Raw genomic sequence first — 26,832 nt, 5'->3', positions numbered from 1 at the left:
TGAAGTGAAGACTCCATAATGTTAAATCCTTCATGATGTGGTGATAAAGGGGGGCCCACCAAGTGCGGATCAAGGGCGAAGATAGCAACCAACGTGGAGGTCAAAATTAAGGTGGCCAACGTTAGAGAACACATGGGCTCACCAAAGGTGGACCGAGCGGAGGTCTACTGCAGTTGCCGATCGAACATGAAGTGTCCGATCAGTAAGTGGCTTGTCCGAGCAAAACTCCCATATAGTCAAGAGCACTATGGCAAGAACATCATGTGCTCATCATGAAGTGGAGGAACGCTAATGTGACTAGAGCGCTGGTTCGGTCGGGCAGAAATAATCAACTGAGCCAAGGGATTATGAAAAACATCGGCTGAGGTCGACAGGGCAGGGATACTTGGCCTAGTAGCTTCCCCGCTCGGCCAAATAGTGGGGCCCCTTTCATATCTCTTAATATCCCTTTGGGAGATAATGCCGCTAACAATGAGGCATGGTCAGTAGACGGATCGTAAGATGGAAGCTTCTACTACCTCATCAGGGATTTGCATGCTCTATTAAGGTATGGAGTTAGAGACACTTTCTTGATAGGTACTTTCATAAGACGGTTAGGGAAGAGTGCTCGCACCTTGAGGCGCGTGCACATCATCTACGGGGGCGCTATATAAAGGAGGGGTCTATACACTAACGGAGGTACACATTATTCACTATTCACACCTTTGCTTACTATTGCTCCGCTTTCTTTCATTTTTCTAGTGACTGACTTGAGTTTCGGAGGGCCAACGCCGAGGACTCCTTCCCTGACCCGACATTGACATTTCTTGTGTTGCAAAGAGGAGCGTAGTCTACACCCAGTCAACCTAGAAGTCAATTCCCAGCTAGCCTTTTTTATGATTTTCAGACATGATCATATTGGCGTCGTCTGTGGAAACGTAACCTGTATCCGAAATGCAAATATAGAGGGTACTGGATGACTCACGATGGTGACATTGACAAAGGAGGAATTAGATATACTGATACAAGCCCGAGCTTTAAAAATGGTGGAGCAACAACAACAGTAGGTGCTGGCCAAGCGCTAGGTACATGAGCCCGCGACATCAACAGCGGGTTAACAAGCCGGATATAGAGATCGAATGGAACATGTTTCCATTCAGGGGCAGAATAACAAGCCTACCAGCACATATGGGGGCGCGCCCAATACGACGATCCTCTTTCATCACACGTTGTTCTAGACTCCATTAGAGGAACAATGCTGAGCGAACAAGGAACTAGGATCCTCCTCGGACAACGTGGCCATTGGGGATGTACAGAAAGGGAAAGTACCAAGAAATGATGATTCGTCCGAACGGATCAAACGACAGCTCTCTCAGGGGATCCTAGATGACCCCCTACCCCGATATTACACCCCATTAATGATCAGGGAATACAATAGAACAACCCATCCGGATGACCATCTGGCCAAGTTTGATAATTTGGCCACACTCTATCAGCTCTTTCAGGATCAACGCAATGCTGGTTTAGACGTCTACCGATCGGATCAATTCACAACTTCAAAGATTTTTGAGCGGCATTCTTGTACCACTTCACTAGTAATCGCTACTACCAGAAAACAAGTGTTAATCTGTTCATGGTGCAGTAGGGGCATAAAGAGGCATTGAGGGCCTACATTAAGTGGTTCAACCAGGTCGCCATGGATATTTCATCGTGGGCCGAGATAGCAGACAACGTGGAGGTCAAAGTCAATGCGGTCAACGCTAGAGAACACATGGACTCACCAAAGGTGGGCCGAGTGGAGGTCTACTGTAGTTGCCGATCAGACATGAAGTGTCCGATCGACAAGTGACTTGTTCGAACAGAACTCTCGTATAGCCAAGAACACTATGGCAAAAACATCAGGTGATCATCACAAAGTGGAGGAACGCTAAGGCAACCAGAGCGTTGGTCCGGTCGGGCAGAAACAATCAACTGAACCAAGGGATAATGGAGAAGATCAGTTGAGGTCGATAGGGCGGGGATACCCGACAGAGTGGCTCCTCCGCTCGGCCAAACAGTGGGACTGATGTTGCGATCACAAGCGCACAGTTGCCATCAAGTAATAAAATTTATAAAGTCAATCCCACGAGAATTGAAGTTTAAATGCTAGTTGGTTCTACACTTCAAATTTAGGTAGACAAAATCGATAGATGTTTGTTTTGAGATTTTTAAACTAAAATGTGAAAGTAAAAAAAATAAATTGAGGAAGTCCTTAGTTCATAAGATGTTCTAGGTCAAAAGTTTCATTATAATGGTGGATATTGTGCTACGAATTGGCCTGTTCCTAGTGCTTTGCTTGTATATTTATAGGATAGTCTAAACATCTATCGAATTCCACCCTATAATGGTGTATCGGCGTGCTTCCCATGCCAGTAACCAAGTATGCCATCAAGTAAAGAAGTAACTTAGAGACTCTGGGTTTTCAGTAGAGTACCTCCTGTCACAAGGTCTCCCCCGGGTATACGTCTCTATATTACGTAGGTCATTTGCGTAGTATATGATTAGAAGAAGCTCATTAGGTCAAGTGATAGACTTATCCATACATAGAACATCCTCCCTTAGGAGGTTGCGTTCTATATAGAAGAATAGTTATCTTAGATACTCAACTCTAAACAAGTATCCTAAGGCTATGCCGAGCTATATCGGAATGCACACTCAAAAGAAATGACGATTTTTGCATCTGATCAACGAAAATTCAAGTTCACACACAGTCCTGATATAGCCACACAACAATGTATCTAATTCAGAATTAAGATCTATGCATACAGAAATACAATCTAGATAGACAAATTCATGATCATAAGGGAATATCTCTATGCAATAATTTCATCAAACAGAACAAATGCATACAAGTATCATCAAACTAGGTCATTGGAAATTCTATAGAGTTTACATCATCCACACATTACAATTACATCCTACATCCTAGAATAGATTAAATCTACTCCATAATAGCTATAAATGCAATCCAAAGACTCATAATAATAGAAATCCAAGAGAAGGAAGAGGAAATCTTATCCTTTGATGTCAAGTGAAGTCTTTGGATGTAGATTTTGACGTGCCGACGAGGATGGAGCAGTAGAACTGCCTCGGATAGCACAGATGATGCCCTCCTGATGCAAGAATTTGGCCTAGATGGTCTCTTCCTTTCCACCAAACTTCTTCCTCTTTTGGAGGAGATGAAGTAACCCTCTTATAGAGGTGTGGCATGGGGTGGTCGTGCATCTAGCCATGGCTTGGACATGATTCCAGCATCTGGTCGTGCCATTTGGCACGGCCAGAACCAATCAATCTCGGCCACTAGTGTTTGGCAATGCCAAATGGCATGGCCCCTTCTCTACTGCTAGCTTCTTGGTCATGCCATAAGGCACATCTAGAGCTAGTTTAGCTCTGTCCACACGGCCAAGTTGTGTGGTTTGACACGGCCAAAGTAGAGCAACTCTGCTTTACCTCTTCTTGGTCGTGCTAATTGGCACGGACAGCTCCTCAAAACAACACTTTGAAGTTCACGGTCATGCCTCAAGGCACAACCAAGTCCAATTTGGCTCTGGAAAATGGCATGGAAAGCTTTTGGCATTGCTCTGGAACACGACTTCTCCCTCTTCTTGTGCTATTTCTTCTCTCTGGCCATGCCATTTGGCACGACCATATCTTCTAGCCGTGGTCACCATCTGAATCTTCTTCTAGCCGTGCCTCAAGGAATGGCCAGACCCAGTTTGGTTCTAAAACGATATGGCGGGCCTCCAATCCTTGTTTCATTTGATCTTCATTTGTGTCTTTAGCATTCTTTTTCACTCCAAACTACTCTTGAAAGTTAAAACAAGCAATCGAGCATATCTCTGGATGCAAAGTAGTAACTATGATGAAATATAATAGAAAAGGGTGTGAAAGTATAGATCATAATCCAATGAATACAAAAAGATGTGCATTAAATGATATAAAATAACATATATAATCTACGCACATCACATCCCCAGACTTAAACATTTGCTTGTCCTCAATCAAACTCTACAATCTATATTCATGAGCTAAAATGAGTATCCCTTATGATTCTATCCAGTTTTATCAAACTGGTGAAACTAATGAGCATAATCACAATGATCTACAAGAAAGCATTCGATTGTTATCAAACAAAATTCTGTAATCTAGAAATATGTATAAGAGTATGTGCATCATAATCCTTGATGAATCAATTTAACTCCATCTAACAATTTCAATAGTGGGCATGATCATAAATGGATTTAACATAGCCTAAGAATAAGTCCTCCGTGCTTAGTGCAAAATGTGGCCTAACTCTCTCAAGTATCAATTCTAAATCTTAGCCAAGTCGTCATTGGACCATCTTTTCCTTTTATTCCCAGCAGTAACACTGCTTGGTTCATCTATCTTAAATCTACCCAAGTTCTAAAGAATGTGCTCGATAATAAGAGAAATCTAGTGTTCATTTCTCTAATAACCTAACTTGGTCTCAAAGGGGCAAACATCTAGTTTCTACTTATGACAACAAATTTTTCAATCCCTTATTTCATATACTTTGTTTGTTTTTTTTCCAATTGCACATTTGTAATGATGCAATTAGTGGGATTTCTATTTTTCCAAATGAGTTTTAATGTTTCGAGCATCAATCTAATAGCCAAGGTGTAGTTAAGAAATCACCATGGGAAATTAAGTACTCATCAAATTCAATGAATCATGACTATTTTCAGAACTTTCAACTATCAAAATAAGGTAAGGTGTATAGAGATCCTCAAGCTAGACTATAACCAAATTCTTTCAATGAAAAATAATGCTCATCTCCTACTATTAATGATAGAAAAATGTATATGACCAAATATACTAGCACTCATGACCTATCCACATGAATCTAAACAATAAACGTGCAAAAATTTTTATCATCAAACAATTGCTATGCTCATTTTGTTCCACTAGAGATAGAAAAGATAAATCACTAAATATACTACCACCAAAAAGTATAACTCATGACCTCTAGATAATAAACGTGCTAAAAGTTTACTCTTGGACAAATCAGCAGTAATAGTATGGATAATATAACTCAAGCCACAATCTTACTAAGAAAGCAAATTTCAAAAGGAAATTGCTACAAATTCAAACTAGAGTAAAATCTAAATTTTATTATCAAAATCTAAACTATAACCCAACATATATGCATCTAAGTATACATTCCCCAGACTTAAACTTTTCATCGTCCCAATAAAAATTAGAAATAAAATATGGAAGAGGTTTTTGAAGTTAGAGAAGTTACCAAGTGATGAGTTCCAAACAGTTGACATTCATGTTCTTTAAGATACTCCTCTATCTAATGTTCACATTCCTCCACAGCTTTCAATCTATAAAAAGAAGATGGACAATAAAAATTAAGTAGAGAATTTAGGTTAAGAAAAGAGAAAAAAAATAAACTGAAATAATAATAAGAAAGAAACTTGCGTTGTCTCCCAAGAAGCACTTGTTTAAGGTCATTAGCTCGACCACTTCAATAGACTCATCGAAATCTCGCTTTTGGAGGGGTAAGATATTTCAATACCTTCCTACCAAAGGCTCTTATTATGGAGAGAGAGCTTTTATGGCAGGAGATAAAAAGTGAAGTATTATTCTCTCCATCTTCATTTTCTTAAAAGTTCTTTTAGATGGTCGAAGACGGTTCAGAATGAGCTTCCAAATTTCAACCCAAGAGAAATCTGTACATGCAAAAGAAAAACATACCTCCCACAAGCATGCGATATAAAAAAGAACTAGAACCATATTAAATTTGACAAAGCATGAATGAAAAAATGAATCACATCCTACAAAATTGATTATAGGTACTTCTATGAAATTTTCTAAAAGATCACTAGAAATACTAATCTTACATTACTGAGAGGTACCTGAAAGTACTAAACAAGTGGATGTGACTTCTTTTGAATCAATTGATGGTTTTTGCTCTGGCTCAGGTAGTATTGTAACTAAACTTGGTGATTCTTGAGACTCTACCATCTCATCATAAGTCCCTACACATTGATCCACAACATGTTCAATTCATATAACTCTCATAGACTCAAAGGGTTGTGTAGACAAAGGAGGTGATTCTTGAGATATTGCTTCCAAAACACAGTTCCCTACACTTCCTTTCATGTCATTAACATCATCACATACATTGCTGAACAATGCACCAAGATCAATATCATCTATAGGAGAATCAACAACATCACTTGTAGTCTTGAATTGATCAACCTCATCACAATCATCATCTGAAAATTCTATTCCACTAAAATACCCTGTAAATCCAAGAGGTAGATCTGAAAACTTGCTGACTATTGCATTATCATTACATTTCTCATCTAAAAAGTCCTCATCTTTATGCACATCAAGAAATCTACACTCAACCCTATTAATATCATAGAATTTGCCAAAGCTTTGTTTTCATTAGCCCCCACTAACCTTTGTGGAAAAGGAATTCTTAATGGGGGTCCTAAAAAGGAATAATCAATCTTTTCCCAAAATTCCCTTTGAGCTTGTGGTAAAGGTTCAACTTGTTTGTCTAGTGATGATGTGAACAACCGTTGAGGGAAAAGTACTTGTGACCTTTGGGCACTTTTTGGAGTAATGAAACTAAGGTTTTGTGATTTGCTATTGCTCTTCTCCTCAATTTTGTACAAGTTCTTTTCTAAAAGTTCTTCATGATTCTTGTCACCTCTCAACTTAATATCATTACACTGTTCACTAGACCTTGTCTGGGTAGGGGGGTCATGTTTGAACCATTTTGAAACTATACTATCAATCTTTGTCTCCAACTATTTAAATCCCTCATTATGTGATTTGTGATTTTCAAAATTCTTGAATGGTTGAATTGCATTTTGTTTGACAGACTCTTTTGCCTTCATGGCTTGCACATCTAGAATTATCAGGGGAGAGTCCATCCAACTATTATTTGACCATTCTTGAAGGTTCAATGTCACTTAATCAATTAATGTATATGCTTTATCCACAGTTTTGTTCATAAAAGAACCTTCGGCTGAAAAATCCAATAAAGATTTATCTGAGAAAGAAATCCCCATGAAGAATATATGCAATTGTATCCACCTTTCTAAACCATAATGAGGGCAATGCCTTAATAAACTTTTAAATCTTTCCCATGCTTTAAATAGCAATTTTCCATTTGCTTGAGCAAAACTTGTATTGCACTTCCTCGTACACATTGTTTTGCTTGGAGGGAAAAAGTGATTTAGAAATTACTACTCCAATTGTTCCTAATTTATGATGCTTTGAGGATGGAGAGAATAAAACCAAGTCTTCGCCCTATCCTTAATATTGAAAGGAAATGTCATTAACCGAATGGCATCTGCTGAGACACCCTCACAGTTCACTGTATCACAAAGCTCCAAGAATGTCTCAAGGTGTAGATATAAGCTTTCCGATAATTCTCCTCTAAATTTGTGATCCTGTATCATGGTGATTCAATTTGGATCTAGTTGGAAACTTTTTGCTTCGATATGAGGTTGTACAATCGGAGATACAAATCTTGCAAAGATGGATGAAGCGAATTTTTTTAAGGGTCTGCTTGACATGTTAGTACTCATAGTGTCTAAAAAAATTATGAGAAAACATAGAAGGGTATGCCGAGCGACAGACTCCAATGTGACGTCTGGCGGTTTGAATTCCATGACTGGATCTGTGTCTTGGATTTCATGCCCTAGATCCGACGGCTCCGCTCGACCGAGCCAGAGATTTATAACCTCGCATAGCCACCGTCGTCTCCACCTTCGCGTTTTGTTCGAGTGCCACCGGCGACTTCCAGTGCGATCAGTGCTCCAGCGACCTATTCTATTCTGCGACAACCTTTCCCCTCCTTCCGTAAGCTCCCCTGAACCTTCTCGCCTTCACCCTTTTGTAGTTCCTTTAGGTCTCCGCAGCTTTCCAGTGTTCGCTTTGGGTTTTCCGTCCCCATTCCTTCCCGTCGAACCCCTTGTTTTCTCGTTTTCCGACAATGGCAAGCTCTTTATAGCCGTCAGACCCCACTCCTGAACTCTGGTATACTACCATGGAGACCATGTTTGACGCGAGCTACGTCGAGAGCCTTAGGAACATCTTCGATATTCCTTCTAATCACAAGATCATTCTAGCCTCTCCGTCCGATCGGCCAAATGACTCGCCGACCAGCACCGTATGTCTATTCTGAGACCAGTTTATGGCCGGTCTTCAATTCCCTGTTCATCCCTTCATCATCAAAGTCTGTAACTACTTCCGTGTTCCCCTTCCACAGCTCGTACCAAATTCTTTTCGCTTGTTGTGCAGCGTCATCATGCTGTTTTGGTTACACGATATTCCTTTGACCCCTCGAGCTTTCCATTACTTTTATTATCCCAAACAGTCCGAACTAGGAACCTTCCTCTTTCAATCTCGGGTCGGCTTAGTGTTTTCCAACAAAATGCCAACTTCCAACAAACATTGGAAGGGGTATTTCTTCTTTATGCGACTCCCCGAACGACCTAGCTTTCAGACGCACTGGCAGGTCGGACTACCACCTCAACCCTATTTGAAGAAGCATAAGAGCTGAGCGGACTATCTGCACGCAACATCCCTGATGGCTAGTCAAAAATATGACATCCATAAGCCGCTGCTGGAAGGTGTCATGTACATCTTCGGTCTGAGCCCAATCCGCACCAAACTCTTGAGCGACCTAGGTACGCCATTATCTGATCCTTTCTTTTGGGTCTAACTAATTTCTTTTCTATCTCTTGTAGCCGAAGTCATGATGCGAGCGTGGATGGTCGGCTACACAAAGCTTAAGGGCGCCGAGGTTGAGGCGGTTGCTGTAAAGGAATTGGTGAGCCAAGGTATAACGTCGGTCAACTCCCATGAAGACACGCTCACCGAGAGCGGGGAGACGCCCACTGTGGGAGAGGGCGCTGTCGACCGGGCGCCTAGCATCGAAGCTACTAGAGAGCCACTCCCAACCCCTGAGTCGCAGCCTGCCGTCCGGACCGAGGGCTCAGGGTCTTCTGGCGATGGCGAGCCCCTTACCAGGCGCAAGAGATGCCGAGTGGACTAGCATTCCTGTTCCGCTGCCTTGGCCATGAGGGCCGCCGAGCGAGTAGGTACTTCCTCTCCCGCGGCCATCGCAGAAACGACGGAGACCACTTCATCTGATTGGACGACGTCTCTGGCCGAGTTGCCACCAGAGACCATCGCTATACAACCGGTCGCCTTTCTGCCCCCGACCCGACGAAGGGTTTTGCGGTCCAGTATCCACCCCACGTCCTCGACCCCACCTTCCGATTCGGTGGCCTCTTCCCAATCGGCCACGAGCGGTCGGCAATCCGTGACGGTGATCCTCCACCTGCCAATGGAGGATTACCTTGAGCCGAGCGCCCAGCCTCGCACCCCTGAGCACAAAATCCTCATCTGCGGGCCGCTCGCCGGCATTTGGGAGGAAGCCAGGACACAAGCCGCGACGATGCCCCTTGGGGCCCTCGGCAACAACCACCTGCAAATGTCCACCGGGGTATGTATTTTACTACCAATTCATGATTTACCTCCGATCGGCGTTAACGTTTTCCCATTCGCCTGCAGTATTGGGTGGAAAGCATAGCCATGTGCCAATGACTCACTTTTGTGGAGGGCGAACTGAAGAAGCTTAAGATCTCGAGCGGCGCATCCTCCTCCCTGTTAGGATGTATACTAAAAGTCTAGCTTTTGGTATAAACATTTATCTAGAAATAAGAATCACATTGGTCAAATGTCTACATTTATGATAAATGTAGTTGTTCAATTAATTTATATTGTAGATAACATGGTGTGTGGTGTCACACACAGAGGATCATGTTATCAATACCTTATAAATTATAAACAGTAGCTCACGACCAAGATGAAAAGGAACAGACCATTAGAATGTCGTAGTGTAATTAGGTATTAGTTTATCTTAACTATATAATTACACTAGTACACTTAGAGTGTATTGAGTAGGACCATTAGAGGTCGTTTCTTTTATATTGACTTTATAAAGGAACAAAGACCTCAGTTATTATGGAAGTGTGTGCTCTTAATCCTAATATAATAACAAACACATATATTTGATATTTATTTCTTTAATTTATCAATGGGTGAGATTTAGTTCGATAAATCAATAAGCCCGATAAGTTGGGAAATGATATCACTTATAGTGTGTGTTGTTGATTATAGAAGGAAACTATGTCCTAGTAATCTAGGTTGAGAATGTCCTCAAGAGGAGCTCATAAGGATTGTCATGTTAAACCCTGCAGGTGGACTTAGTCCGACATGACGATAAGGTTGAGTGGTACTACTCTTGGAGCTAGATATTAATTAAGTGAGTTGTCAGTAACTTACTTAATTAGTGGACATTTGTTATCTTAAACACAGAGAGACTAACACACTCATAATAAGAAGGAGCCCAAAATGTAATTTGGGATTGGTGCGGTAGTTCAATAATAGTTCTCTAGTGGAATGAATTATTATTGATAAAATTAAGTTGTGTGTTCGGGGCGAACACGGGATGCTTAATTTTATCGGGAGACCAAAATCAATTCCTCCTCTCGGTCCCTATCGTAGCCTCTTAATTATAGAGTACTATACCCACCTATATCCACCTTCTTACCCATCCCATAGGAGCCGGCCAAGCTAGCTTGGAGACCAAGCTAGGGCCGGCTAAAGTTTGGTTCATGGGTGCTTCAAGGTTGCCGGCCCTAGCTTGGGTTCAAGCTTGGTGTGGCCGGCCCAAATTAAAATAAAAGGATTTTTATTTTTTAAAATTTTTCTTATGTGGATAACATGATTTAAAAGAGAGTTTAAAAATTTAAATCTTTCCTTTTATAAGATTCTACAAAAGATTAAGAGAAGAGCTAAATCTCCTTCCTTATTTGTAGATTAAAAGGTTGATTTTAATTTTGGTAAAAACTTTCCTTTTTAATCATGTTCATGATTTAAAAGAAAGTTTAAAAATTCTCTTTTATTAGTTTCTACAAAAGATTAAGAAAAGATTTGATATCTTTCCTTATTTGTAGATTGAAAAAAGATTTTATTTTTAGAGATAACTTTCCTTTTTGGAAAATTATACACATGTTTAAAAGAAAGATTTTAATTTATAAAATTTCCTTTTTATTAGCCAATCATGAAGGGATAAAAATTATTGAAAAATTTTATAAATTTCCGGAAGCAAATAAGGAAGTTTTAATTTGTGTTTAAAATTTTATTTGCTTGGAGATTTGTATATGGCCGGCCATTGTAAATTGAGAAGAGAAAAATTATTTTAAATTAAATAAATATTTCCTTTTCATGGCAAAATAATTAAGGAAATTTTTATTTAAATTTCCTTATTTGCCAAGACCAAGGATTAAAAAAGAGGGGGTAGAGGTGCATTCATGTGTGAACGACTCTATTATTTTCTCCTCTCTTTTTCTCCTTAGGTGTGGTCGGCCCCTTCTCTTTCTTTCTTCTCCATCTTGTGGCCGAACCTCTTCATGCTCTTGGAGTTTTAATTGGTGGCCGGATTCTAGCTTGGAGAAGAAGGAGAGAAAGCTTGCATCCCTTGGAGCTTGGTTGGTGGAAAAAGTTCTTCATCCTTTGGAAGTTTTTGCTTGGCCGAAACTTGAAGGAAGAAGAAGAAGGTGCTAGGTGGTTCTCGTCTCGGAAGATCATTGCCCACACAATGTCCGAGGTTAGAAGAGGAATACGGTAGAAGATCAAGAGGTTTTTCTAAAAGGTATAACTAGTATTTTTCCTTTCCGCATCATACTAGTTATTTTTGGAAATAATACCAAATACAAGAGGCATGCGATTCTAGTATTTCGAATTTGTTTTCGATGTTGTGTTCTTTTATTTTTTTTTTTCTTTTCCTTGTGATTTGATTGTTCTTTTCGGTTGACTTAAAGTTATTTAAGAAAATTAAATATTAACTTTCCTTAAAAGGCTTTATCTAGTCGGTGGTGGTTGTTCCTATATCCAAGAAGGTCATGTGCCTCGCCATGTCAGTACTGGAAGCCAATTTTGGAAATTAATATTTAATGAAATTAATAACCTAGGTGATTTGGATCGAACGTGTTAAGTTCCGCAGGAGATCCGAGTCTAAACCTAAAAGAACAAATAGATTAAACTTTGGATCAAACGTGTTAAGTTCCGCAGGCGATCCAAGTTTAATTTAAAAGAACACATGGTAGCTAGGAAAAAGTTCAGACCTTTGTACAAAATTTTTGTACAGTGGAACCATTAGGTTTTCCGAGTAGCAACCAACACTCCCAAGGGCCGCCTATTACCGAGGGCATCCAATTGAAGGCCGACCTGGAGAAGGCCAATAAGCTCCTCGAGGTCGAGCGGCATAAATCTGCTGACCAGGAAGTTATGCTGGGTCGGCTCAACGCACAGGTTAGCACTTTTGATAAGAAAATCGAGTCGGCCACGGCGAGGAAGAACCGAGCCATCAATGATTTAGAGATGAAGAACCAACAAGCCCGAGCTCTTGCCCAGAAGCTCAAGGAAGCTGAGGACTTCCTGGTCACCGAGCAGGGCATCCGCTCGGCTATGGAGGCCTCTCTTCAGGGGAAGCTCAAAGCTGTTGAGGATGCTTTGGAAACCTCCCGCTCGGCTCCGATGACATATCAAGAAGGCGAACCATGCAAGCTTGAAGCGCTGAAGCAGGCTTACCTTCGCTTGGACAAATTCACTGATAAGATCGTCCAACGAATCATCCGGATTTTCGAGTTAGCTATTGACGGGACGCTCCAGGAGCTCAAGGCGGACGACCATCTTCCCACCGTACTGACGGACAGCGTCATCAATCGTAGCAAGATGAACGACTTGCTACCTGATGACGTCTTTGATTATCTAGAGTGAGGCTGAGCATCCATCCCGTAGAGAATTTTCTTTTTGAATGTAAGCCTGCCCATTCAGCGATGCCCCCCCTTTTTGCAATGAATGTTCGCCCGTTAGGCGGAACTTTCTTTTTATAATTCTTGTATGACTGCCTTTAACCTTCTATGGTGTTTGTGCGTATCACCCTGAACAGGCAGCCCCTTGGAGGACGCTCACCTGAGCGGCATTTCTGCGGCTAGCCACACGACCATACAAGTGCCATTGAAGGAATTGAGGAAGGTTTATACCTTCTCCCGGGTTGAACGTCGCCGCTCGACGATTGATGGAGACTCGCTTTTAACGTCATCGCTCGACGATTTGACGAAGTCTTGGGTTTAAGGTCGCCGCTCGACCGTCGATGGAGACATGGGTTTAACGTCGCCGCTCGACCGTCGATGGAGACATAGGTTTAATGTCGCCGCTCGACGATTGATGGAGACTCACGTTTAATGTCGTCGCCCGATGATTTGACGAAGTCATGGGTTTAAGGTCGCCGCTCGACAGTCGATGAACACATGGGTTTAACGTCACCGCTCGACGATTTGATGAAGTCCTGGGTTTAAGATCGCCGCTTGACCGTTGATGGAGACACGGGTTTAACGTCGTCGCTCGACGATTGATGGAGACTCGCGTTTAACATCGTCGCTCGACGATTTGACGAAGTTATGAGTTAAGGTCGTCGCTCGACCGCCGATGGAGACATGGGTTTAACGTCTCCACTTGACGATTGATGGAGACTCACGTTTAACGTTGTCGCTCGATGATTTGATACGTCGTTCGGCACAGATCTTAGCAATCCTCGTTTCTTATTTCGGTCCTGCATTCAAAGAGTACAAGGATGCAAAGGCTCATCGATTGTTACATCAGTGCACCTCTCATCCGGCTCGATAAGGCTGGAGATGGTTCGCGCTCCACGGCCTTTCCAGTAGTCGACCGTACCCATCTTCTAAGTAGTAGGCACCCAAGCGGAGCTTCTCTATGACCTTGAAGGGTCTGTTGATAAGCCGTAAATTACTGATGTGTCACGAATAGACTTATCAAATTAACAATGTATATTCCATGAACCCCTTACATACACAATGATGTTGTAATAACGAGCCCAGGATCGATCTCTCGAGGAATTACGGGTAGGATGTAATTTTAGAATTGTATGTTATTCCTATTTTTGGGGTTTTAACATATAAATGGGGGTTTTAAGCTTTGAATCTAAATCTAGCAAATGAAAAGCACAGCAAATAAGAACTTAATCCAATGCATAAATAAAACCTAACTATGTGCCAATAATCAAACCATACCACATTGTCACCCTACGTTGTGATTAAACCATCAACACACACTTAAACTAAGAATGAATACAAAACATAAGATAAATCTAATCTAAAGCACAATTCAAACTCTAACTCAGAAATCAATCACTTAACAATTAACTAAGCATCAAACAAGAATTAAACTAAACTGCATCAATGAAATTACACTATTAAACATGAATTAAACTTAAACAAGACTAGGAAATGCTAGATTATAATGATAAGAACATAACAAAAACCAAAATAAATCTGTTCTAGCTACAAAACAGTAATAAAAGGAAATAAAATGGTAAACTGTTCCAATCTCACAACCAATCTAACAATCTTCACACTCTTGCCGTCACACAAGAGGTCAGAGACGAGAACGCCCAACTCCGGTCCTTAGCGGATAATCTCTACAGCGTATCAGTTCCAGGATTGCTCAGCATCGCCGACGGAACGCCCCCGACACGCTGGAAACAACCCGGAACCCCCATAAATGGCCAAAAATATGGAAATATGCAATCTGAAATCTCTGGATCTGGGATGAAGTTGCGGATGATGGTTTGCTGTCAGATGGAGCTCAGGAACACCGGAGGAATGCCTCCAAATGTCGCTGATGGGAATCAGAGTCGCCGATTGGAGGAACTCCTCCAAATCTACGCTGGAATAGAGAAATGCCGGGGGGAAGAATTCCGCCTGAGGAAACACCCGCCGCGGCTTCAGATGATCGGAGAAGCTTCCTCACTGATGTCGAAGCTTGAGAGATTGATCGGAGAAGAAACGGGGTCAGAATCTCGGAAGAAGCTGCGCCGCGGGATGAAGCTCAGCAACACCGTGAAGGAGATCGACCAAACACGGACAGCACTGTAGCTTCTGTTTTAAATCAGATCCAGATCTGAACGGACGGCTGGGATGCTTCAGAGCTCGATCAACAGTGAAAGTTCGCTTAAACTCCGATCCGAATGTGCTGATCTTGATCAAGGGTCTAGATCTACTCTCCCTTAGGTCGGATGGACCAGATCTTCAATGGATGGTTCAGATTTGTCCAATCTTTGATGAACGGTCCATAATGCTCCGCAGCTTGATCTTCTCGTTTAAACTTCGATTCGAGCAAAACTTTGGTTCGAATAGATCAAAATTCAAGATCCTTTGATGTCTACAAAATAAGAATCACATATTAGCATCAAAAACACCAAAAATAAGATAATTTGTAATTAAGTCTAAGAATAAAGACAATGTATGAAATGTGATGCATATATAGGTTTCATCTATGAATATAGCATTAAATCATGCATGTATGAATCAAAATAATACAGTAAAATCATGGTTATCATCCATCCCATGGAGCCTCTAACTTGGTGACGTCAACGACCGGCTTCACTTTCTTCCATACCAAGTCGTCGACCTGGAACGATCTAGGGATCACCCTCCAATTATAGCTTTGCTTCATCCTCTGTCGATCTGCCATCAGCCGGATGACAGCTTTAGCGCGTGATTCATCTACCAAGTCCAGATCCAAAGGCCTCCTCTCGGTGTTGTCTTCACTGTAATATTGTATCCGCTTGGATTCAATTCCGACTTTGACAGGGATGACCGCTTCGCTGCCATACACCAGGTGAAAAGGAGTCACCCCGGTCTCTCCTTTAGGAGTCGTGCGGAGCGCCCACAGCACGCTGGGGAGCTCATCGACTCAGCTACCTCCCATATGATCGAGCCGAGTGCGCAAGACTCGCAGGATCTCCTGATTGGTGACTTCGGCCTGCCCGTTTCTCTGAGGATAGGCCACGGAGGCGAAAGCTTGTTGGATGTCATATCCTCCGCACCATTCTTTGAGTTTATGACTGGTGAATTGCCTTCCGTTATCTGAGACGAGTCGGCGCGGGATGCTGAACCGGTAGATGATGTGTTTTCAGATGAACTTCATGACCATCTGTTCAGTTATTCTTGCCAGCGGCTCGACTTCGACCCATTTGGAGAAGTAATCCATTGCGATGAGCAGGAACCTCCGCTGGCCTGTTGCCATGGGGAATGACCCAATAATGTCCATGCCCCACTGGTCGAACGGGCAAGAGACTGTGGACTCCTTCATTTCTTCTATCGACCGGTGCAAGAGGTTATGATATTTCTGGCAAGACAAACAGGTAGCTACCGTCCGAGCGACATCCTCCCGGAGGGTCGGCCAGAAGTATCCGGTAAGTAGAATATTTCTTGTCAATGAGCAGCCGCCTGGGTGTACTCCGCAGGATTCTTGATGTACCTCCCCTAGTATGTAGTCGGCGTCCTCCGATCCGACGCATTTAAGTAGAGGTCTAGAAAAGGCCTTCTTGTAGAGTTGATCCCCGATTAGGGTGAACCGACTAGCCCTTCTCCTCAACAAGTGAGCTTCCTATTGATCGGACAGTGTAGCTCCCGACCGTATAAACTTCGTCAATGTCGACCTCCAATCATTGGAGAAGGTTAGCCCCTCCATCCGGTCAATATAAGCCACTAGGGATACCTGCTTGATCGGTTGTGCTATGATAATCGGCGATAACGAGCTGGCTAATTTGCCCAGTTCATCTGTAGCCTGGTTCTCCAGTCGAGGGATCCTCCATATGACAACCTCCCAAAAGTTGGGCTATAGTTTTTCGAAGGCTTCGGCATAGAGTTTGAGTCGCGCGTTACTTATCTCGAATGTCCCGATCAGCTGCTAAGCGACCAATTGAGAGTCCAAGTGGATGAGGGCCTTGATGACTCCGACGTGTCGGGTGGCTTGCATGTCGGCTATGAGCGCCTCATATTCGACTTCATTGTTTGTTGCCTTATAGTCCAGCCGAATGGACAGCTGCATCCGCTCCTCTTTAGGGGAGATGAGCAATATGCCGACCCCGCTCCCCTGCCGAGTAGACGAATCATCCACATATATCTTTCAAACAGCTTCTAGCTCAGGATTTTGTACCTCAGTAATGAAATTTGCCAAGGACTGCACCTTGATGGTTGTTCGGGGCTGATACTGGATGTCGAACTCGCTAAGCTCTATCGTCCATTTGATTAGCTGTCTGAATGCTTCTGGATTGAGGAGGACTCGACCCAAGGGACTATTGGTCATTACGATGATGGAGTGAGCGAGGAAGTACGGGCGAAGCCTTCGAGCGGCGAGTACCAATGCGTAAGCCAACTTCTCGAGACCGGTGTAGCGGGATTCAACATCTTTCAATATATGACTTAGGAAATACACCGGTTTGCCTAACTAGAACCGAGCCGACTGCATGTTCGGTCGAAGACATGTAAATTTGGAGGGGCTCGCCGACAACTAGCTTAGCTAGTACAGGCGGAGAATTCAGGCACGCCTTGAGTTCTTCGAATGCCCGATCGCACTCCTCGTCCCACTAGAATTTGGTGGGTCGACGTAGTATCTTGAAGAATGATAAGATTCGGTCGGATGATTTGGAGATGAATCGAGATAATGTTGTTATCCGACCGGTGAGACACTGGGCTTCCTTCAAATTTCTAGGCGGCGACATATCTTGTAGTGCTTTTACTTTGCTAGGATTTGCCTCGATGCCCCGCTCGGTGACGATGTAGCCCAGGAATCCCCCGCTCTTTGCACCAAATAGACACTTGTTTGGATTCGGCTTGATTCCGTATGTCCTAAGTGTCTGGCAGGTCTCCTTGATATCTGTACATAGGTCAGCTGCTCGGAGGGATTTAATTAATATGTCGTCGACGTATACCTCCATGTTACGGCCGATCTGCTGTCGGAATACTTTATTCATCAGCCTCTGATATGTAACTCCATCATTCTTCAGTCTGAACGGCATGGCATTGTAATAGTATGTCTCGTCGGCCGTAATGAAGCTGACCTTTTCCTGATCTTCCCGGGCGAGCGACACTTGGTGGTACCCTTGATACACGTCTAACATGCATATCAGCTCACACCAGCAGTGGAGTCTACCATCTGATCAATCCGAGGTAGCGGCTAGAAGTCATTCGGGCACGCTTTGTTGAGGTCCCGAAAGTCAATGCAGACTCGCCACTTGTTGCCCGGCTTGGAGACCAACACGACATTTGTGAGCCAGCTCAGAAATTGAACTTCCCGTATGTGGTCGGCCTCCAGCAGCTTCTCTATTTCTGCCTAGATGATCAGGTTTTGTTCGGTGCTAAAGTCTCTCTTCCTTTGTTTTACCGGCCGAGCGTCCGATCGGACGTGAAGTTCGTGTTGTGCGACGCTAGAGGAAATCCCAGGAAGCTTGTGCACTGACCACCCGAATACATCGTGGTTTTGCTATAGACAGGCGATCAGCTCTGCCTTTTGCTTGGCTTCCAGATCAGATGCTATGAAAGTTGTGGCCTCCGCTCGGCAAGGGTGGATTTGAACCTCCTCTTTTTCTTCATAGACTAAGGAGGAGGTTTTTCAGTAATAGCGCTAACCTCTAGTCGTGGGTTCTTCCAAGCGGGCCTGGCCTCGGTCTTGACCATTTCAACATAGCAACGTCGAGCGTCCAGCTGGTCACCCTTAACTTCCCCGACTCGGTCGTCTACTGAGAATTTGATCTTCTAGCAGTAGGTTGAAACTACTGCTCGAAACTCATTGAGGGTCGGTCGACCTAGGATGACGTTGTAAGCTGAGGAAGCGTCTACCACAATGAAGTTTGTGGTCCTGGTCCTCTTGAGCAGCTCCTCTCCTAACGATATGACCATCTTGGTTTGGCTGATCAGCAAAACCTCATTGCCTGTGAATTCGTATAGTGGGGTCGTCATTGGCAGTAGCTCGCCCTGGTCGATCTGGAGCTGATTGATAGCCTTCTTGAAAATTATGTTCACCGAGCTCCCTGTGTCAACAAAAATTCGGTAAATGGTATAATTTACGATTACCGCTCGGATGATGAGAGCGTCATCGTGGGGGACTTCTACGCCCTTGAGGTCTCGGGGTCCGAAGCTGATTTCGGGCTCGTTCGCCTTCTCTCGGCTACAGCCTACGGCGTGAATCTCCAGCCGCCGAGCGTATGACTTCCTGGCTCGGTTAGAATCACGCCAGTTGGTCCACCGGCGATGATGTTTATTCTCCCTGAGCGGCATTGCTTCTGTTTTCCTCCTCCCGAGCAGATGGCATGTTCTACATGCGAGCGGCTAGGGGATGATCGACACTTTCCCGCTGTCGATGATGGTGTTGTCGCTCGGGTTATCTTCTTGCATCTTCCCGCCGCCCGGTGGATTAATGCTCGTGTCGCCGGTCGGGAGAGGGAGATCGGCGACAATAGCCCCTCGGGACTGGCCTGGCGATCAGCGTCAGGCCGCGACAGTCACGTGTGTTGTGTGACGCTGACTGGTGGAAGGAGCAAAACATAGGCGCCCATACCTTGCCTTTCGATGTTTTTGGCTAGCCGGAAGCCACATGCTACCCGACATGCACCCTTATTTCCTGATGCGGCCGACCTTCGGCTCTTAGCCCCCTCGGCGGTTGGTGGTTGCTCGACGGTCGACGTTCGATCGACGCCGAGGGTTCGGCTGGTGCCTCCTTCCTTCTTGCTGCCTGGGCCTCCTCCACATTTATGTACTCATTAGCTTTCTTGAGCATGTTGTCGTAGTCACGAGGCGGCTTTCTAATAAGCGACCAAAAGAAATCCCCCTCGATGAGCCCTTGTGTAAAGACATTTATCATGGTCTCGGATGAGACCGAGGGGATATCCATAGCTACCTGGTTGAAGCGCTGGATGTACGCTCGGAGAGTTTCTCTCGACCCTTGCTTTAAGGAAAACAAACTGACGCTTGTCTTTTGGTAGCGCCTGCTGCACGCGAAATGGTGTAGGAAGACTGTTCGAAAATCCTTGAAGCTTCGTATCGATCCGTCCGGCAGTCTCTTGAAACAACGTTGTGCCGATCCGGAGACTGTGGTGAGGAAGACCCGACACTTCACCTCATCCGTGTATTGATGAAGCATAGCCGCGTTGTCGAACTTACCCAAATGATCATCCGGGTCTGTCGATCCGTTGTACTCTCCGATCGCTAGTGGAGCATAGTGCCTTGGCAATGGGTCGTGCAATATTGCTTCGGAGAACTGACGGTTGATCCGTTCAGGAGACGCGTCACCTCGAGGCACCTTGCCTTTCCGTGCATCTCGAACGGGCACTTCGTCTGAAGAGGACCCACTACAAGAATTTTTGCATTCAACAACACCCAATAGACAACGCTTTTTAATAAAAACGTTGTCGTTCTTTGTTTTACAACGCTTTTAGTGAAAAGCGTTGTCTATGGTATTTACTTTTTACTAAAGACAACGATTTTTAATGAAGTGTTGTCTTTAGTGTTGTTGTTTATGGTCAAAGACAACATTTTTTTAAAAAACGTTTTTTAAAGTGTTGTGTATGTTTCCCCTAAACTCACTTAAAATAAATTCGCAGCCCTCGCTTTGCTAAACTCTAAACCCTCAACGCGCGCGCGCCTTCTCCTCACCACTCCTCTCCACGAGTTCTCCTCTCCACTCCTCTCCACGAGTGCCTTCTCCTCTCCTTCTCCTCTCCACGAGTGCCTTCTCCTCTCCACTCCTCTCCACGAGCGCCTTCTCCTCTCCACGAGCGCCTTCTCCTCTCCTTGCCGCGTGATCTCCTCTGAACCCTAATCTCGACCCAAACTCCTCACGCAAAACTCCTCACGCCGGCCCAACTCCTCCAAGTCGAGATCCCTAATCTCGCATTTCCCCATCTCCTCAATCAAAGTCAGCTTATCCTTTCTCAAATCTCTCGAGCCCTCGACGCAGATCCAGCGGAGTGTAGACGCCGAGCGGAACAATCGCCAGGATGGTCTGTATTGCGTGCCTGTTGCCTTTGTTCTTGATCCCCGTCGTTAACGCCTTGCCTCTGCTCTTCGATCTCATCGTCGGTAAGATCTACAGGCTTTTCGGCTGGGAATACAGAAAGCCTGCAAGGGTGCCAGCTGCTTGTCCATACAAGCCTGCTTCAAAAAATGTTGATGGTTTAAATGCAGGTACAGAGTCTCTTGTGGAACCTCATAAAAATTCTGCTACACAATCTGATAAAAAAGAAGAATAGAATCAGAGTCAGCAGCTGTTTCCATGCCAAATGAACAGTTTGAAGTTTGTATAAGCATGTTAAAAAATCCTACTTAATGATCTTATGGCAGTGTGTTACATGTGGTCTAATTATATAAACGAGTGCAGTTTCTGGCTTCTTCCTGTGGTGTTATGGCACATGGATGAGATGAAATGTGCATTCGATGCTATTATTATTTCTTGAAATGTCGTCTGCTCAAAAAAAAATCAAAGTCAGCTTACCCTTCCTAATCTTCTCACGGCTCCTCAACTCCTCTGAACCCTTCGATCTTAGTTCCTTCCTCGCAGAGCAGATTCGAGAGTAGGAGGAACGGAAGAAAGAAAGGTAAAATTTCTTCCATCCCTCTAGAATAAGATTTTGTTTATTTTTGATTATTTTCCGAACTAGCCATTTTGCCGGATTCATACTGCATCAATTTTCCCCCTCCCCTGATTGTATTTTCTCATGATTTAGTCATTCCTCGATGGCACGGATCGATGAGTACATAATCTGATGAAGACTGATTAAAAATATGGTTTGCATAGATGAGTACATAATCTGATGAAGTTTGTGCTAGGCACTATATATTTAGAGTTGTTGAAGTCAAAGTGAGGCTCAATCTGACTAAAATACCAAAACACTTTAATTAGGATTCCTGGTTCTCAATCACGTGGGAATCAAAGAGGAAGTCCTACTCAAAAGAGGATGTCCAACTTAACTAAGGAGACTTCTTATATATCATTACATTATTTTTTTCATTGAAAATGAGGTTTTTTTCCATTTTTTATTATATGTTTAATAAGGAGGTCCTGTTTAGTAAATCTACAGGCATTTTGCATATTATTGGCAACTGATGATCCTATACAGAATTGATAAACCTCTATAGTTCTACTTGTCACACTACTTTTTATTGCTTTGTACTGCTTTTGATGTTTTGATTTAATTGAAATTTGGAAGCCAATGTTAATTCATATTTTTTTCCAGGTATCTTGTTCAGATAATCACATTCATCTGCTAAAAATGCCTACAATGGATATCTCAAAATCCATATCGGGAATCAAGGTTTGTCATACCATATGGTTTAGACATCAATGCTTTGTTGGCTTAGTTTTACTGAAAACCTTTCCTGGATAAACTTTCGTATGTTGATATATTCTAGTATATCTTCAGCCTCCTTTTTCGTTTCCTCTCAAACATGAAGGATCCTGCACACAAGTTGCATTTGAGCAGACAACTGGATTAGTTGCTGTTTCCACTGAAGATTATTGTGTACAATTCTATAGCTTGTTTGACAACCATGAGGTTTCAGAGGTGATGGCTCTATTTTTGCATTCTGATATTATCATCTAGAGCTTGACATCTCTTTTTTCCTTTTAAGAAAAAGCAAGTTCTCATGATATTTATTTTATTGCTTAGGTCCAAGTGTGCAAAAGAAATTTTCAGCCTGCAGATGACGTTATGGTACGCCATTAACTAATCAAGATATATTTGCGGTGCTGTATCTGTTATGACTATTACCTTAACTTTTGTTCTGTTGTATCCGTAGCTCTTTGAGTCAATCGTCCATGCATTAGTAGGCTGTTAGTTTAGAAGCAATTCTAATTTGTAGTTTGACATTTGGAAAGAATGCATTATTTGTACCAACTGCCAAATTTCTGTAAACAGCTTGATTGGAGTTGCATTTTTATGGATTCTTTGGGTCATTTTTTGCTAAGACATTATTGCTTCCAGGAATTAGCTCTGTAAATATCACTGTTACTGTTGGGTTCCATTAACTAGAAACAAGTATATTTGATACAACTCAGTTATGGGGTACAAAAATATCCATTTTGATTCTGATTAGCCAGCCACATAGAAGGCAGGGATATAAGCTAGAAAGTACCACAATTGGTTCCTATTTGCTGGAAACTGGAAATGCACGTGTCATAACTCCCACAGGCTCTCTTTGTGGCAGTTGTGGGGTATTCAATTACATGTTTCTATTGCTGGAGTAATCAGTCATGGATTGTCTGGGACAAGATAGAGATTTAATTTAGTTTAAAGCTCAATAATTTCTGAGATTCATGCTAAACTACCATGCTAGGATTGGTGTGTAGTTTGTGTTTCAATAGAGCGAGATCACAAATTTGCACCTATTTAAATAATGTCTTGGGGATGCATTTTGAGAGAGTCAATCTTAAAATCTGCTTGGTTGCTGTCATAATTTGTTTTAAGCATGTAATTACTTTTGCATTACAACATAGATAGCTATCATAATTCTTGTAGATGATGAATTAGATCTTTGAATTTTTGGCTAACTCTTCGTGGATGTACTTGTACTTCGATGGTTGCAGCTATATGTGGCTCTTGTAGCCATTTCTCTTGATGGCTCCTTAATGGCTACCATTGATGTGACAATTCCTGAAGAAAAATTAGGGGGTTTGGTTTGTCTAAAATACTGGACTCGTGGTTCCCTAGTGGCAGAGTACTTATTATCCACTGTCATATATGAGCCTCACAGGTAAGAAGACTACAAACAGAGCTTCATCTATTGTTCTTTATTTTTTTGTTTATTTATTCTATAAATCTTTCATAACTTTGCGAATAGGGACCATCAATCTTTTAATTTTCTATGATGTCAATTGGAGAAGTATTTAATTTGGCACACCAATGTGGTCTTTCATATCAGTGAGACAAACATATTTCCTTTTCAATTTTCTAGATACTTTAGTTTTATGTAACAGAAGTTTCATTGGTTTTTAATTTCTATATAGTTTTGGTGCTTATGATTTGGTTATTATATCCGCACATTCACGCATTTCTTTTGCAATATGAAAAGCATCCTTGAATGATCAGATCATATCTTATTCCAGCATATTGAACCTTTTGATTGTTGGAAAAGAGTGATAAGTTTGATTGTTACCATTACTCATTTTAGAGAAATTCTTCAAGTTGACAATCTTGAATTAGTTAAATGTTGATCAATTTTATATTGAAACTTCATTTCTGGTCTATATGGTTATGGGCTGACGTTGCTTATCCTTGAGTGATCCATATGGTTGTGGGCTGGCTTAGCTCTTCTTTGAGTGATTGGTTGCCAAGTTGTTCTCTGCTGCTTAATAATTCTTGGTTCTTTGTTACTGCTGCCGTTATCATTACTACCATCCCATGTTTGTCCCAACTGTTTGGAATCAGTTACATGAATCTTATCCTTCGGAGCTCCAGGACAAATTATAAGATTTTCACTACTTGACTAATGTTTTCTTTGCACTTCTTTAACCCTTTACACCTTCCACTCTAACAGATAAAATAAACCACCTTTTTATATTTTCTTTACTTTCTGATGTAGTGATGCTCAAGTTTCATCTCTTGCATTTCGCCCTGGACACAACATGGCTGTCACATCATCTTATGGTGGTGATTTTAAGGTAGTGTCTATTAGGCTCTTTTCTTTCTGTTGCCCCATTGTATATAATGATTAAATGAGTAATCTATTTTTCAGGTTTGGGTTCATGGTTCTCATGCCGACAGAAATAATGAATCAATCCAGAGAACTGGTTGGAGATGCCAATCTGTTGGTTCATACAAGTATTAAATTTTGCTGCCAATGAAATGTTTTTTCCTTTATTATATTAATATCATTGCTCATTTGATGCCTTTTAGTTTTTATGATTTATTTTAACATAAAAAATTATTTGTATCGAATGAAATTGAAATAATTTGTGGAAGCAGACAGCTTTCAAATCAAGCAGAGATATTTAAAGTAATACTTGTATTTGATGCTACTCAGAGCTGAACCAGTTGATTGGGCGTATGGAACTTGCAATTTTGTATATACATTAATTATGAAAAAAAGATACTGTTTCTTAATTTAAAGGATGCCTTGTTTTTTAATTGAATTATTGGTGAAATCTTTAAACTATTTTTTGAAATTATTTGCTTGCATATATTTCTTTTCCCATCATATAGTGTTGTTGCACAGTGGAACTCCCATGAAATTAATTTCTTTGAATTGATGACAGGGGAAAATCATTAACAGCTGCTGCTTTTTCTGCCGATGGATCAGTCCTTGCTATTGCAGCTGAGACTATAATTACATTATGGGATCCAGATTCCAATATTCTTGTGGCTATGATTGGAGATACACTTTCGGTAATCATCATTTTGCCTATATTGTTATCTGGCAAATCGAAATAGCAGTGAATGTCCTTACATCTGTTTTTTTTTCCTTTTTCTTGTACAGCCAATTACAAAGCCTTCATTTGTTGGGGAATCAGAATATCTGGTGTCCTATACACACGGTTTAAAGCCACAACTTTCAGTTTGGAGTACTTCAAATTTGGCATTGTACTGGTCTCACGGGATTGTTACAGAAGGTGTGCATTTTTTGGCTCTTAAATGATCGTAGTATAAATCCAAGACTAAAAGAACCAGAAAATTAAAATGAAATAAAAAGAACCAGTCCATTTTTGGCACTTTAGATGTTCATGTCAACAGTTCTATACAACAACAATCTTGAGTCCTAAAGCTTCTATTTTGCAAGTGTCTCTAGCATACATGCACTAATATTAATAAATTGCAAATGTCCAAAATAGGCAGCAAGAACCAGTCCATTGTTGGACCAGTATAAACTTACCGTGGCTTTGCGAATGGTGTATGATTACAAACAAAGCTCACATTTTGTGAAATATTTATAGAATTTTTTATATTTCTTTAACTTTATACTATTTTCTCTTTGAGTAGTTAGAAGATTGTAATCTTTTGTCTTGTTGATGGTTCCCATTTTTTTACAGCCGTAAGCTGTTCCCATGATGAATCTCAATTCGCCGTCTTAGCTCTTCTCAGTTCAGCAGGTGATGCTGATGCAAAAGGAAATGGGGTAATATTTTTCTTCGATGTGGAAGATCCTGTTCCTGTGGCAACCTAAGAGGAATAAGTCATTTCCTCGATGGCACGGATGAATACCTAAAATCCATCCTCTACTCCACCATTCTTTGCCACTCCTCAAGCCGAAACAACTGCAAAGGTAGAGTCAACATCAAGTATTACATTGTGCTTGGCTACAAGAAGACCGGGGCCGCAAAATCCAATAAAGACAGGTCAAACATCAAGTAGCATTTTGTAACTTATTCCTCTTAGGTTATATGCTTGGTTAATATATATGCTTAGAACTTGTAAAGACAGGTCAAACATTAATATGCTTGGTTAATATATCCATCTACAGCACTCCCGCTTTTTCCTCTAAATATGATTTTCATTTAGCACAGAACTAATGCCAATTTTTTTATTTTGATGCAGTGTTTAAAGAGCTTGAGTAGAAGTTGGCCCTAAAGAAAACTTGTCAGTTACGATATCAACACACTTACGGTATGAATTACATGTATATATAACATTGACATATTATTTAGTACGAGATTTACATGTATGAAAGTTTTCATACAAAATTTCTTGATTGCCTACAACCCCAGGTGTGCTGATGACAAGTTGAAGAAGATGGCTCTAAGAGTGATAGCTGAAAGCCTTTCAGAAGAAGAGATTGCTGGACTTAAAGAAGCAATTCCATGCGATGGACACCAACAACAGCGGTTAGTCAATGATGAGGTTTTGTAAAACTTGTGTGTTTGAAAAATTATTGTCATGAAGTTAAGGATAACCTGTAT

The 26,832-nt window shown here is 42.0% G+C and overlaps 1 protein-coding gene and 1 non-coding gene across 2 annotated transcripts; both read left to right on the top strand.

Moving 5' to 3' along the window:
- The first annotated feature begins 7,101 nt into the window (after window positions 1–7,101).
- LOC122007559 lies at window positions 7,102–7,207 on the top strand. Its single transcript, XR_006119032.1, has one exon. It is a non-coding gene; the product is annotated as a small nucleolar RNA R71 (small nucleolar RNA).
- A 14,967-nt stretch (window positions 7,208–22,174) lies between these two features.
- Window positions 22,175–26,099, top strand: LOC122004171 (WD repeat-containing protein 75-like). The gene is made up of 9 exons (XM_042559097.1): window positions 22,175–22,255; window positions 22,364–22,504; window positions 22,610–22,654; window positions 23,527–23,693; window positions 24,522–24,600; window positions 24,675–24,760; window positions 25,195–25,324; window positions 25,416–25,548; window positions 25,966–26,099. The coding sequence occupies exons 1-9, from the start codon at window positions 22,214–22,216 to the stop codon at window positions 26,097–26,099; spliced, it is 957 nt and encodes a 318-aa protein (XP_042415031.1). The 5' UTR covers window positions 22,175–22,213.
- Window positions 26,100–26,832: the final 733 nt, after the last annotated feature.

Source organism: Zingiber officinale, chromosome 7B, assembly GCF_018446385.1.
Source record: "Zingiber officinale cultivar Zhangliang chromosome 7B, Zo_v1.1, whole genome shotgun sequence".
NCBI lineage: Eukaryota > Viridiplantae > Streptophyta > Magnoliopsida > Zingiberales > Zingiberaceae > Zingiber > Zingiber officinale.
This window is presented reverse-complemented; position numbering and strand designations above follow the sequence as displayed.